The 13,033-nt window shown below is 50.0% G+C and overlaps 1 protein-coding gene across 1 annotated transcript in view; it reads left to right on the forward strand.

Annotated features, from left to right (window-relative positions):
- The window catches only part of ABCB9 (ATP binding cassette subfamily B member 9), a 35,378-nt gene that overhangs the window by 14,599 nt on the left and 7,746 nt on the right, over positions 1–13,033 (forward strand). Inside the window, exons 7-10 of the mRNA XM_021706727.1 lie at positions 1,387–1,515; positions 3,966–4,154; positions 5,131–5,304; positions 10,778–10,937. Coding sequence (XP_021562402.1) covers positions 1,387–1,515; positions 3,966–4,154; positions 5,131–5,304; positions 10,778–10,937 — 652 coding nt within the window. The remainder of the gene's footprint in view (positions 1–1,386; positions 1,516–3,965; positions 4,155–5,130; positions 5,305–10,777; positions 10,938–13,033) is intronic.

Raw genomic sequence — 13,033 nt, forward strand, 5'->3', positions numbered from 1 at the left:
CTACTTGGAAGGCTGAGGCAGAAGGATCACCGGATCCCAGCAGGTCGAGGCTGCGGTGGCTGGGAGCGGCCACTGCACTCTAGTCTAGGTGACTGTGTGAGACTCCAACTCAAAAAAAAAAGAGCTCAGGCCAGGCTCGGTGGCTCAGCCTGTAATCCCGCGCCTTTAGGAGGCTGAGGTGAGTGGATTGCCTGAGCCCGTGGGTCCGAGACCCACCTGGGTAGCGAGACCTCATCTCTGTAATAAATCAAAAAATCAGCCGGGCTCGGTGGCTCAGCCTGTAATCCTGCGCCTTTGGGAGGCTGAGGTGAGTGGACTGCCTGAGCCCGCGGGTTCGAGACCCGCCTGGACAGCGAGACCTCATCTCTACAATAAATCAAAAAATCAGCCGGGCATCGTAGCGCATGCCTGTAATTCCGGCTACTCGGAAGGCTGAGGCGGAAGGATCACCGGAGCCCAGCAGGTCGAGGCTGCGGTGGCCGGGAGCGGCCACTGCACTCCAGTCTGGGCGACAGAGTGAGACTCCAATTCAAAAAAAAAAGGTCAGGTCTTATCACTGCCACCCATACCTCCCCTCCTTCCCCCACACTCACCTCCTCTGGGAGGCGGGCAGGTCAGGGAATAGCTAGGAGGAATGAGGAGGGGACAGGGACTGTCTGGGACCCCCCTCAGGGACAGGCCACCCCCCCAAAAGTGCCAGCCAAGGAGGCAGGAGGAGCTGAAACCCCCCTCAGCTAGCCAGGGTGTTCAGCCATATGTCCACCAGCAGGGGGCGCCTTCTGCAGCTTCCGCTAAGATACTGGTACAGCCCTAGGCCTGGTTGTGGCCGGGGGTGGTGAGGGACAGAGAGAGTCCCTGGGCATGTGGTCATGGGTGCTCAGGGTCTACTCCTCTCCCAGATGACCCCAAGGCACAGGAGGAAACAGAGACATCGTCAGCTCGCCCTGCCTCATTCGCTGTGTGACCTTAACTGGTGCCCTCACCCTCTCTGAGCCCTGCTCTTCCCAGTGGAAGACTATAGGCTCTGCGTGGTCTAGCTAAGGAGGACTGATAGGCCCCACGTGGTCTAGCTGAGGAGCTTGGAGGTGGCATGTGTGTGCCAAGGCCTTACAAAGAACGCCTTGTTCTCCCGCCAAGCTCACAGCCTGCTCCAGCAGGGGGTGGCCTTTGTAGGGAAATGCTCAGGGCAGGGGCTGGTGTGAGTGACAGGCCTTGTGGGACATCCTGCCAATGGCTGGCTCTTCAGTTTGTGTCTGCGTGAGCGTCGCCCACAGGTGCTGTTCCCACCTCCCCCTGCAGCCTGGGGGGTGGGGAATGGGGCACAGCAAGGGGTCCGAGCCAAGGCCCACCTGACCCGAGCCCCCCTCTGTCTGCCTCTGCCCCCAGCTCACGCTGCTGGTGGTCCAGGTCAGCATCCTCTACTACGGGGGCCACCTCGTCATCTCGGGCCAGATGACCAGTGGCAACCTCATCGCCTTCATCATCTACGAGTTTGTCCTGGGAGATTGTATGGAGGTGAGGGGGACCCGGGAGAAGGAGGGGTGTGAGGGAAGCGGGACTGCCCCAGGGGTGTCCCAGGCAAGAGGTAGAAGTAGGCGAGAAAACAACCATACCAAGGATGACGCTGCTGCTGCTGGGTGACAGCGACTGCGTTTGTCAAGCAGAGTGGCAGGGACATCGGCCATTCCAGGAGATGGTTGTAAGAGCTCCCCAAAAGGTTTAAGTCCTGTGGAAGTCCCCATTTCTCAGAAAGGGAAGCTGAGGTTCAGAGGTGGAGTGACGCCCACCACTGCAGAAAGCACAAGGTGGCCTTAGACTATGTCTAAATTCGGGGTTCCGCACAACCAGCTCCGGAGACGGGTGGGAGGTGATCCCAGGAAACGGGGGTGGATGGAAAGCGAGCCAGGGAAGGGCAGGAAGTCAGCACAGGGTGGTCATAGGCTGTGGAGCCAGTTTCCAGTGGGCTGCTGGGGCTCAATCCTTGGGGGGAAAGTGGAGGACACCAGCTCAGAGCCAGCCACCACAGGGCGAGGGAGCTGGGATGTTTATGCCCTAGCTGCCGTCAGTCACTGGGGGTGCTAGTTCTCTGGCCTGCCTACTCCCCTTAAAAGCCCTCGGACAGTTAGGGTTCTGCTCATCGAGGCTCAGGGTGTCGGTGGGGTGTCCACAGCATCTGCCACTGATGTACTTTGTTCCGAGAGTCACACCTGCGGTATTATTTGAATCAGTATTGACTCAGCCATAATTCTGCCTCTAGGAATCCAGGCTTCAAAAAAGCTCGCCCGCCAGGCACAGTGGCTCAGCCTGTAATCTCAGCACTTTGGGAGGCCAAGGCGAGAGGATTGCTTGAGCCCGGGGGTTTGAGACCAGCCTGGGCAACATGGTGAGACTTGTCTCTACAATAAATCAAAAAATCAGCCTGATGTGGTGGCATGCACTTGTAGTTCCAGCTACTTGGAAAGCTGAGGTGGAAGGGACTGCCAGAGCCCAGCAGGTCGATACTGGGGTGACTGTGAGCGTGCCACTGCACTCCAGCCTGGGCAACAGAGTGAGACCCCAACTCAAAAAAAAAAAACTCAATTATTTAATGATGTCTGTGCATGTACTAGTAAATGCACAGAGAAAAAGCTAGAAAGATACAGTATACTGATAACCATGGCCGCCTCTGGGATGAGGGTTATGTAGGACAACTTCTCACAGGACTAATATCTGAATGTGAATACTGTTGCCATAAGTAATAACATCTTGGTATTAATGGTAACAATCATAACTATGAGATTTTGAGTGTTTACCAAGCACCAAGCACTATCTTCATAGCAACAGGACATTGTTGCTAATATCACCCCATGTGGCAAAGAGCACATTCAGTGGTAGCACCCAGGTAGCTGAGGCTGAAGAATCTCTTGAGCCCAGGAGTCAGAGGCCAGCCTGGGCAACTTACCAAGATCTCATCTCTTTAAAAAAGAAAAAAATAGAGTCTTGCCTCAGGAGCCAGATGTGCCTGGATTTGAATCCTGGCTCTGCCACTTCCCTGCTTTGTGACCTGGGGCAAATTACTTGAACCCTCTGTACCTGAGTTTCCCCATCAGTAAAAAGGAGATAATGGTAGAACCTACCTGCTGACGCCTAGAAAGTGCTCAATAAAATGGGCCATTATCATGATTTGTATTTATATTGTTTGTATTTTTACCCAAGAAGAATGTTTTTATATGTAGTATACATTAAGACCTATTTTTAAAAATTGAAATAAGGCCAGGTGTGGTGGCTTACCTCTGTAATCCCAGTGCTTTGGGAGGCAGAGAGAGAAGGATTGCTTGAGGTCAGGAGTTCAAGAACAGACCAAGCAACATAACAAGACCCTGTCTCTATAAAAAATAAAAAATTAGCCAGGCATGATGGCGAGCACCTATAGGCTTAGCCACTCAGGAAACTGGGGCAGGAGGATGGCTTGAGCCCAGGAGTTGGAGGCTGCAGTGAGCTAAGAACACACTAGACATCAGGGTCTCACTCTTTTGCCCAGGCTGTAGTACAATGGCATGATCACAATGATCACAGCTCACTTCAGCCTTGACCTCCTGGGCTCAAGCGATCCTTCCACCTCAGCATCCCGAGTAGCTGGAACTACAGGCATGCACCACCACGCCCAGCTAATTTTTAAAAAATTTTTTGTAGAGACGAGGCTTTGCTATGTTGGCCAGGCTGGACTCAAACTCCTGGGGTCAAGCAATTCACCTACTTCGGCCTCCGAGAGTGCTGGGATTATAGGCGTGAGCCACTGCACCGGCCTCTCATTTTTCATTAATGTCACTATCTAATGCCCTAGTGGGCAGTGCCCCAGCAGCCTCCTGCGTCTCCCACAAAACTGCGGCTGTCTTTCTCTCTGTATCTGCCTCATCTCTCAAGTCCCGTGGGTGGGTCCCAGCAGTGGGGCATCAGTGGGACAGGAATGTGTGTCTTCTCCCCAGTCTGTGGGCTCCGTCTACAGCGGCCTGATGCAGGGAGTGGGAGCCGCCGAGAAGGTGTTCGAGTTCATTGACCGGAAGCCGACCATGGTGCATGACGGTAGCTTGGCACCCGATCACCTAGAGGGCCGGGTGGACTTTGAGAACGTGACCTTCACCTACCGCACTCGGCCCCACACCCAAGTCCTGCAGGTGAGAGGGGGTTTCAAGTCTGCCCAAATCTTCCTTTCCTTCACCCGGTTTCTTGTGCACCTCCTCGTGCCAGGCCATGCCATTGCAGTCAGGAACTTGTAAGGCAAGGGCCTTGTCCTCAAGGAATTTTGGGCTCTAGCTGGGAAAGATCCTTAACAGAAACAGTCCAGATAATACAGATAATAAGTGCTAGGAATCAAGTTTGAGTATACCTGTAACCCAAGCTACTTGAAAGGCTGAGGCAGGAGGATTGCTTGAGCCCAGGAGTTCAAGACCAGCCTAGGCAATGTAGTAACATCCCATCTCAATACTACTACTACTACTACTATTAATAATAATAATAATAATAAGTGCTAGGAGGCCAGGCACAGTACCTCACACATGTAACCCCAGCACTCTGGGAGGCCAAGACCAGAAGATCACTTGAGACCAGGAGTTTGAGACCAGACTGAGCAACATAGCAAGCCCTCATCTATATAAATGATAACAAAAAAATTTAGCCAGGTGGGATGGCATGTGCCTCTAGTCCCATCTACTTGGGAAACTGAGGTGGGAGGATCACTTGAGTCCAGGAGTTCGAGGCTGCAGTGAGCTATGATTCCAGCCTGGGCAACAGAGTGAAACCCTGTCTCTAAAAAAAATAATAAGTGCTAGGAATAAAATAAGTCAGGATGGGACAGTGGGGATAGTCTATGGGGTTGATGATAACAGTCAAGAAGAGCTTCTTGGAGGAGGTGACATTTGAACTGAGACCTGACCAGGTAGCTCCTCAGAAAGAACATTCCAGGCAGAGGAAACAGCAAACATAAAGGTGCAGCCTAGTGTCCTAGAAAGAAGAATTCACAGGAACCAGCAGTGCCCAACATAGGCAGGGGAGCTCGGGGGACTGGGACCAGAGCACTCTGCCTGGGGCCACAGCACCCAGTCCTGGGACCTGAGCCGATGACCCCACACTGTGCTTCTGTGTTCCTTGCAGAATGTCTCCTTCAGCCTGTCTCCAGGCAAGGTGACCGCCCTTGTGGGGCCCTCAGGCAGCGGGAAGAGCTCCTGCGTCAACATCCTGGAGAACTTCTACCCCCTGGAGGGGGGCCGCGTGCTGCTGGATGGCAAGCCCATCAGCGCCTACGACCACAAGTACTTGCACCGCGTGGTACGTGGATGGGCCCCCGCCACCCTCCTCTGCCATTTCTTTGTCTAACCTCCTTTCTCATGAGCTGTAGCAGCGAAGGGCACGAAAGATCGATATACTGGTCAGGCCTGGTGGCCCACACCTCTAAGTCCCGTGCTTTGGTATGCTGAGGGGGGAGAATCGCTTGAGGATAGAAGTTCGAGACCAGCCTGGGTAACACAATGAGACCCCCATCTCTACAAAAAATAAATATCTAGCCGGGCTCGGTGGCTCAGCCTGTAATCCCGTGCCTTTGGGAGGTGAGTGGATTGCCTGAGCCCGCGGGTTCGAGACCCACCTGGGCAACTTGGCGAGACCTCATCTCTACAATAAATCAAAAATTAGCCTGGCGTGATAGCATGCGCCTGTAGTTCCAGCTCCTTGGAAGGCTGAGGCGGAAGAATCGCCAGAGCCCAGCAGGTCGAGGCTGCGGTGACCGGGAGCGGCCACTGCACTCCAGTCTGGGCGACAGAGTGAGACTCCAACTCAAAAAAATTAAAAATAAATAAATAAATATTAGCCAGGTGTGGTGGCACCTATAGTCCCAGCTACTCAGGAGGCTGAGGTGGAAGGATCACCTGAGCCCAGGAGTTCAAGGCTGCAGGGAGCTATAATCACACCACTTCACTTCAGCCTGGCCAACAGAGTGAAACTCTGTCTCAAAAAAAAAAAAGATAAATGTAGAGTTTAAAGGATTGTCACCAATGTAACTCTATCTTGATCAAAAAATAGAACATTTTGGGCCGAATGTGGTGACTCAGGCCTATAATCCCAGTACTTTGGGAGGCCGAAACGAGAGGATTGCTTTAGCCCAGGGGTTCGAGACCAGCTTAGGCAACATGGTGAGACATTGTCTCTACAAAAAAATCAAGAAATTATCTGAGTATGGTGGCACATGCCTATAGTCCTAGGTACTTGGGAGCCAAGGCAGAAGGTTCACCTGAGCCCAGGGGGTTGAGGCTGCAGTGAATTGTAATCATGCCACTGCACTCCAGCCTGGGCGACAGAGTGAAGCCCTGCCTCAAGAAAAAAAAAAAAAAAGAAATAGAACATTCTGGAACTCCAGAGCCCCCATGTGTCCCTTCTCTTCTCCCTGGAAGTAATGTCTCTGTTGACTTTTTTTTTTTTTTTGAGTTGGATTCTCACTCTTGTCACCCAGGCTGGAGTACAGTGGCATGTTCATGGCCACTGCAGCCTTGACCTGCTGGGCTTAGACGATCCTTGTGCCTCAGCCTTCCAAGTAGCTGAAACTACAGACGCACGCCACCACGTCCGAAAACTACAGACGCACACCACCACGTCCGGCTAGTTTTTGTGATTTATTGTAGAGACGAGGTTTCACCAAGTTGCCTGAAGGCCCCGGGTTCAGTCAGTCCTCTCGCCTTGGCCTCCCAAAGTGCTGGGATTACAGCCTGAGGCACTGCTTGACTTTTACAGTCATATCCTTTTCATTCCTTTTACCAGTCCTGTGTGTGTCCCTAAACAGCATAGCTAGGTGGAACCATAAAAGAATGTAATTCTGTGTGTCTCTCTTCTCCTGCTCAGCATGGTTTGTGGGTCATCCAAGTCGAGGCTGTAGTCATGGTTCATTCATCTTCATTGCTGGATGAGAATCCACTGTGTATACCTATCACAATTGTCTGTGTGTTCTGCTCTCGATGGATATTTGGGTTGTTTTCCCATTTTTACCTTTACAAACCATACCGATGTGGGATGTGGACAGTTTTGTCCATGTTTCCTTGGGTACGAGGTCTGACAATTAGGGTCACAAGCCATCCTGGAGAAAGTGGTGCTACACACCTTCTTGTTGAATATCAGGCCAGTCACCTTCGAAGTCCTCCCCTTGGGAAGCCATACATCAATGCCAATGCCTTGTCCACCTGTCAAAGCTGTTTTGAAATGCTTTTTCTGGAATGGTTGTAGTTATTTGTTGAAGTCTGTCAATTAAGTTCACGAACTTGCCACCGTGCACTTATGTTGGCAACGCTGTACAAATGACTGTATTGGGACATCCTCCCTACTCACCTAATCTGGTCCCCAATGACTTTTTTCTTTATCTAAAGATAAAGGAAGTATTGAAAGGAAGACATTTGATGACATTCAGGACATCAAAGGGAATACAATGGTGGCTGTGATGGCTAGTCCAGAAAAGAGAGTTCCAAAATTGCTTTGACAGACGGACTAGGCAATGGCTTCCCAAGAGGAGTCCTTCCAAGGTAGCTGTCCTGATGATGTTCGGCAATGAGGTATGGAGCACTTTTTGTAGGACGAGTTTGTGAACTTAACTGTTGGACTTCATGCATGGGTATGTTCTCCTAAGGTCTGACTGCAAGTAAAAAAGCTTGGTGATAGCTGGTCCGCATTCCCAACTTCAGCAGTTTCTGCCACAGCTGTTATCTAAGGCGGCTGTGCGAATTTACGTATTACAATTGGCATCCCACCAGCAGTGCAGGAGAGTTCCAGCTGTTCTACATTAAGGTCATCTTCAGTAAGGTCATCTCCAGTACTCATCAGGGAAGGTATTTGTGACCCTACAGGCTTTGGTAATCATTTCAGAAAAGGAGCCTCAACGCCTGATCCTGTCCTGGCACGAGAACAGGGATGTCTTGGCTGGTTGTTGAGGCTTTACACTATACAACAAACACCAGCTATGAAGGGGGCATCATTTACATCATCAGTGATGAGAGTGTGAGGACTGGCAGAGATTCCAGTACTCCCGAACAAATTCTAGACGGAGGCAGAGGCCAAGGGTTGTGAAACCTGCCCATAACATATGTGTATAACTGAAGGAAGATGGCTGAGAAGTGGTGCTAAGGGTGTGGCTACCAGGGTGCTACCCACCAGAATTCTGCAGAGGGTCCTGGGCAGAGTTGTTCAGTCTCTGTAGTGGTTACTGCACTCCGATTCTCACTCACTGAACATGGTCAGTCCTGAACTGCTGCTAATTGAGGATTGTGTAGTGGAGGCTTATCACAGCCTTTTGCATTTTCCTGGTGACTAAAGATACCAGCACCTTTTCTTGTCTTTTTTTTTTTTTTTTGAGTTAGAGTCTCACTCCGTCTCCCAGGCTGGAGTGCAGTGGCACAGTCACGGCCACTCCAACATCGACCTGCTGGGCTCCAGCAATCCTTCCACCTCAGCCTTCTGCATAGCCAGAATTATAGATGTGCGCTATCACACCCAGCTAATTTTTTTTATTTTTTTAATTGTAGAGACGAGGTCTCACCAAGTTGCCCGGGCTGATCTTGAACCCGCAGGCTCAGGCAATCCACTCGCCTTGACCTCCCAAAGTGCTGGGATTACAAGCTGAGCCACCGAGCCTGGCAACCAGCACCTTTTCATGTATCCATTGGCCATTTGATTTTCCTCTTTTGTGAATACCCTCTCTTTTTTAATTTTAAATTTCAATTTCCATAAACACAAAACAGTAAAATGCTGCAATCTAACCATGTTCTTAGAGTTTAAATGAATTTTTTTTTTTGAGTTGGAGTATCACATGTCGCCCAGACTGGAGTGCAGTGGCCGCTCCCGGTCCCCGCAGCCTTGACCTGCTGGGCTCTGGCGATCCTTCTACCTCAGCCTTCCAAGTAGCTGGAACTACAGGCACGCACTACCACGCCCAGCTAATTTTTTCATTTATTGTAGAGATGAGATCTTGCCAAGTTGCCCAGGCGGATCTCAAACCCACGGGCTCAGGCAATCCACTCACCTCAGCCTCCCAAAGCGCAGGATTACAGGCTGAGCCACCGAGCCCAGCTTAATGAATTTTAAAACGGAAACATGAGCATTCCCCTGTCTCGCCTTTCAGACTCCACCCTATGGAGACAGTCAGCATTAGCAGGTTAGTAACTGTCCCTTGCAACCTGGCTCCTATCTTTTATAGAAACACACCAACACATAAAGACACGTGTACAGATTTTTTTTTTTTTTTTTTGGTCAGGGCCTTTCTCTGTTGCACTGGCCGGAATACAATGGCACCATCATGGCCACCACAGCCTTAAACTCCTGGGTTTAAACAATACTTCCTCCTCAGCTTCCCAAGTAGCTGGGACTTCAGGTGCACACCACCATACCTGGCTAATTTTTTAATTTTTGTAGAGACAAGATCTCCCTATATTGGCCAGTCTAGTCTGAAACTTCTGGGCTCAAGTAATCCTCTTGTCTCTGCCTCTCTAAGTGCTGAGTTTGCAAGCATGAGCCACTGTGCCCGTCTCGTTTATAATTTTTTTTTTTTAATTGGAGTCTCACTCTGTCACCCAGACTGGAGTACAGTGGCCTCTCCCGGCCACCTCACCCTCCACCTGCTGCACTCCGGCGATCCTTCCACCTCAGCCTTCCGAGTAGCCAGAATTACAGGCGCGCGCTACCACGCCCAGCTAATTTTTTATTTACTGTAGAGATGAGGTCTCGCCAAGTTGCCCAGGCGGGTCTCGAACCCACGGGCTCAGGCAATCCACTCACCTCAGCCTCCCAAGGCGTGGGATTACAGGCTGAGGACCAAGCCTGGCTTCATATATAATTTTTTAAAACAAAAATAGAATCATACTATATATATATATATATTTATCTACTGCAATTGATTTTATGGATGCACTATAATTATTTAACCAATCCCAATTTATAAACCACCAGATTGTTTCCATTTTAATTTTTTTTGCTTGAGTAGGAGTCTTACTCTGTTACTCAGGCTGAAGTGCAGTGGTATGAACATGGCTACCACAGCCTCGGCTTGCTGGGCTCAGGTGATCCTTCTGCCTCAGCCTTCCAAGTAGCTGGAACTATAGGTGTGCACCACCATGCCTGGCTAATTTTTTTTATTTATTGTAGAGACAAGTTCTCTCCAAGTTGCCCAGGCAGGTCTTGAACCCCTTTCACCTCGGCTTCCCAAAGTGCTGGGATTACAGGCGTGAGCCCCCACACCTAACTCCATTTTAATTTTATTTCTGCTATTTACAGTGTTGCAGCGATATCTTCCATCCTATTATTTTTGTAGGCCAGATTCCTGAAACTGGAATCTTGAGTGAACAGTTCCATTAAATCGTTCCCTCAGGGGGGAAGGGGCCACTGCCAGGGCAGTCTGTGTGGCCTGGGCCCTGCTGTGGTCTCTTGCTTCCTGATCGGCAGACTCATCCACAGAGCAACGTTCAGCGTTTTCTCACTCGCTCTCTTCCATTTTTCCAAGCAGGGGCATCCCACAAGCTTTCTCTAGGAGATCAGGGAACTTGGCTTAGTCCAGAGCAGCAAGCTTGGTGGGTCCAGTTTGTTGAGGGCTTGTGGGAACAGGCGGGACTCCAGCATCAGGGAAGGAGAGAGTTTAGCTTAGTGCAGCCACCAGGCCTTGATCTGGTTTCAAACCCAAGACGGCTGGCGTCACCGGGCCCCGGGCAGTGAGGCTGCTCATGACAGCTGGACGGACGCATTCCTGGCCTCTCATGCCTCAGCCTGTCTCCCCTAGATCTCCCTGGTGAGCCAGGAGCCCGTGCTGTTCGCCCGCTCCATCACAGACAACATCTCCTACGGCCTGCCCACCGTGCCCTTCGAGATGGTAGTGGAGGCTGCGCAGAAAGCCAATGCCCATGGCTTCATCATGGAGCTCCAGGACGGCTACAGCACAGGTACAGAGTCCAGCATCCTGTCCTGGGCCCACCAGACCCCCCAGGGACGCAACCCCCAAGTTCAGCATTACCTCCCGCCACCCGGTCTTCATTATGTCATTTTTCTTTTATTAACACAAAATTCCCATAACAGAAACAACCATGTTCAAGTGCACAATGCAGTGGCATTTAGTACATCCCCAAACAACCACCCCTCTGCTTAGTTTCAAAACATTTGTATCGCAAACTAATATAGGTTTATTGTATCAACCAGGTGTGGTGGCTCACACCTATAATCCCAGGATTTTGGGAAGCAGAGGCTAGAGGATTGCCTAAGCCCAGGGGTTCAAGACTAGCCTGGGCAAGTTGGCAAGACCTCACCTCTACAGTAAAAATCAAAAAAGTTGCTGGGTGTGGTGGCACGCACTTGTAGTTCCAGCTACTTGGAAGACTGAGGTGGAAGGATTGCCTGAACCCAGCAGGTCAAGGCTGTGGTGGCCGTGAGTATGCCATTGCACTCCAGCCTAGGTGGCAGAGTGAGACTCCTACTCAAAATAAATAAATAAAATAATATATGTTTATTATATCAATAATGATCAGAATCCCTTAATCCATATTAATAAATTAATGTTTTAAATTTAACAAATTAAGCAATATATTACTTTTTATATGCACGGGGTACCAAAAAATGTATACACATTTTTTTTTTGAGTTGGAGTCTCACTCTGTCGCCCAGGCTGGAGTGCAGTGGCACGCTCACAGCCATCGCAACCTTGACCTGCTGGATTCTGGCGATCCTTTCACCTTAGGCTTCCAAGTAGTTGGAACTACAGGCACGTGCCACCACGCTCAGCTAGCTTTTTTATTTATTGTAGATACGAGGTCTTGTTATGTTGCCCAGGCTGGTCTTGAACCCCTGGGCTCAGGTAATCCTCTCACCTCGGCCTCCCAAAGTGCTGGAATTACAGAAGTGAACCACCATGCCCAGCTTGAATATACATTTTAAGTATGATGTTCGCTCAAAAAATGACATTATCAAATGAATGCTAGCATCACCAGGCGACAGGACAAAGAAAATGGCAGAAGCACGGTTGACCAAATGTCATGCGTATACGTTGCTATCATAATTTTTTTTTGAGTTGGAGCCTGACTCTGTCACCCAGGCTGGAGTGCAGTGGCACATTCACGGCCACCAAGGCCTTAATCTGCTGGACTCAGGCGATCCTTCTGCTTCAGCCTTCCAAGTAGTTGGAACTACAGGCATGCACCACTACACCCAGATAATTTTTCTCTTTCTTTTTTTTTTTTTTTTTTTTGAGTTGTAGTCTCACTCTGTTGCCCAGACTGGAGTGCAGTGGCACGCTCCCGGCCACCGCAGCCTCGACCCGCTGGGCTCCGGCGATCCTTCCGCCTCAGCCTTCCAAGTAGCCGGAACTCAGGGTACGTCCACGCCTGGTTAGTTTTTGATTTATTGTAGGGATGAGGTCTCGCCAAGTTGCCCAGGCGGGTCTTGAACCCACAGGTTCAGGCAGTTCACTCACCTTGGCCTCCTAAAGCACTCGGATTACAGGCTGAGCCCCCGAGCCTGGCCCCAGGCTTCCTTTCAACTCAGCCTTCTGAGTTGCTGGGGCTATACACATGAACCACCACACCTAGCTGATTTTCTGATTTTTTTGTGGTGATGAGGTCTTGCTATGTTGCCTAGGCTGATCTTGAACTCCAGGACTCAAGGGATCCTCCAGCCTCAACCTCCCAAAGTGCTGAGATTATATGCATGAGCCACCACACCTGGGCTATTTAATTAGGGTATACAACATGATGTTTTGAAATATGTATCCATTGTGGAATGGCTACATCGAGACAATTAACACATATTGCCTTACACATTTATCATTTTTTTGTAGTGAGAACACCTAAAATCTATTCTCTTAGTGATTTTCAAATATCTAATATGTCGTCATTAACTACAGTCACTGTGTTGTACAACAGATCTCTTAAACTGATTCCTCCTACCTAGGTAAAATTTTTTATCCTTTGATCAACACCTCTCCAACCCCCCTATATGTGTGTGTGTGTGTGTGTGTGTGTGTGTGTGTGTGTGTGTGTGTGTGTGTGTG

Source organism: Carlito syrichta, unplaced genomic scaffold (genome assembly GCF_000164805.1).
Source record: "Carlito syrichta isolate Samal-C Ts95f unplaced genomic scaffold, Tarsius_syrichta-2.0.1 Scaffold315955, whole genome shotgun sequence".
Classification (NCBI taxonomy): Eukaryota; Metazoa; Chordata; class Mammalia; order Primates; family Tarsiidae; genus Carlito; species Carlito syrichta.